Below are 424 nucleotides of genomic sequence, written 5' to 3' on the forward strand. Positions count from 1 at the left end.
CGGGGCACCCCGCGCCGGGCACGGAAGGAACCGGGCCCCTCCGGGTCCACCTGCTCCGCTCAGTGCCCGACCGCCGCTTCACCCCGTTGCGGGCTGCGCCCCGAGGGTCGCTCGGAGGCTCGGGGGCTCTACCTGTCTCTTACAAAATCATTCGTGATCACCGCCACCGGGTTTTTTGAGACTTCCCGAGTTAAATAGTAACAGGTCTGGGCAGGTTAGGCTGAGAGCGAAAGGGAGCGCAATTGTTATAAAAGGCGGAAAAAAAGAAAAAAAGTTACTTACCCGATCTTGATATACACAATCCCCAGGCTCAGGAAGATGTGGAAAATCCAGCGCCTTGTTTTCCTGTTCATATTCCTTGCTTGCCGTGTCTCAGCCCAACGAAATGATGCCCGCGAAATGATGCCCGCGGCGCTGCTGGGCC

The 424-nt window shown here is 57.5% G+C and overlaps 1 protein-coding gene across 1 annotated transcript in view; it reads right to left on the bottom strand.

The window, feature by feature from the left end:
• The window catches only part of WNT7A (Wnt family member 7A), a 32,701-nt gene extending 32,283 nt beyond the window's left edge, over positions 1–418 (bottom strand). The window contains exon 1 of the mRNA XM_010718457.3: positions 283–418. Coding sequence (XP_010716759.1) covers positions 283–353 — 71 coding nt within the window. The 5' untranslated portion in view covers positions 354–418. The remainder of the gene's footprint in view (positions 1–282) is intronic.
• Between the last annotated feature and the right edge of the window lie 6 nt (positions 419–424).

The sequence above is a fragment of the Meleagris gallopavo genome, chromosome 14 (genome assembly GCF_000146605.3).
Source record: "Meleagris gallopavo isolate NT-WF06-2002-E0010 breed Aviagen turkey brand Nicholas breeding stock chromosome 14, Turkey_5.1, whole genome shotgun sequence".
Lineage (NCBI taxonomy): Eukaryota > Metazoa > Chordata > Aves > Galliformes > Phasianidae > Meleagris > Meleagris gallopavo.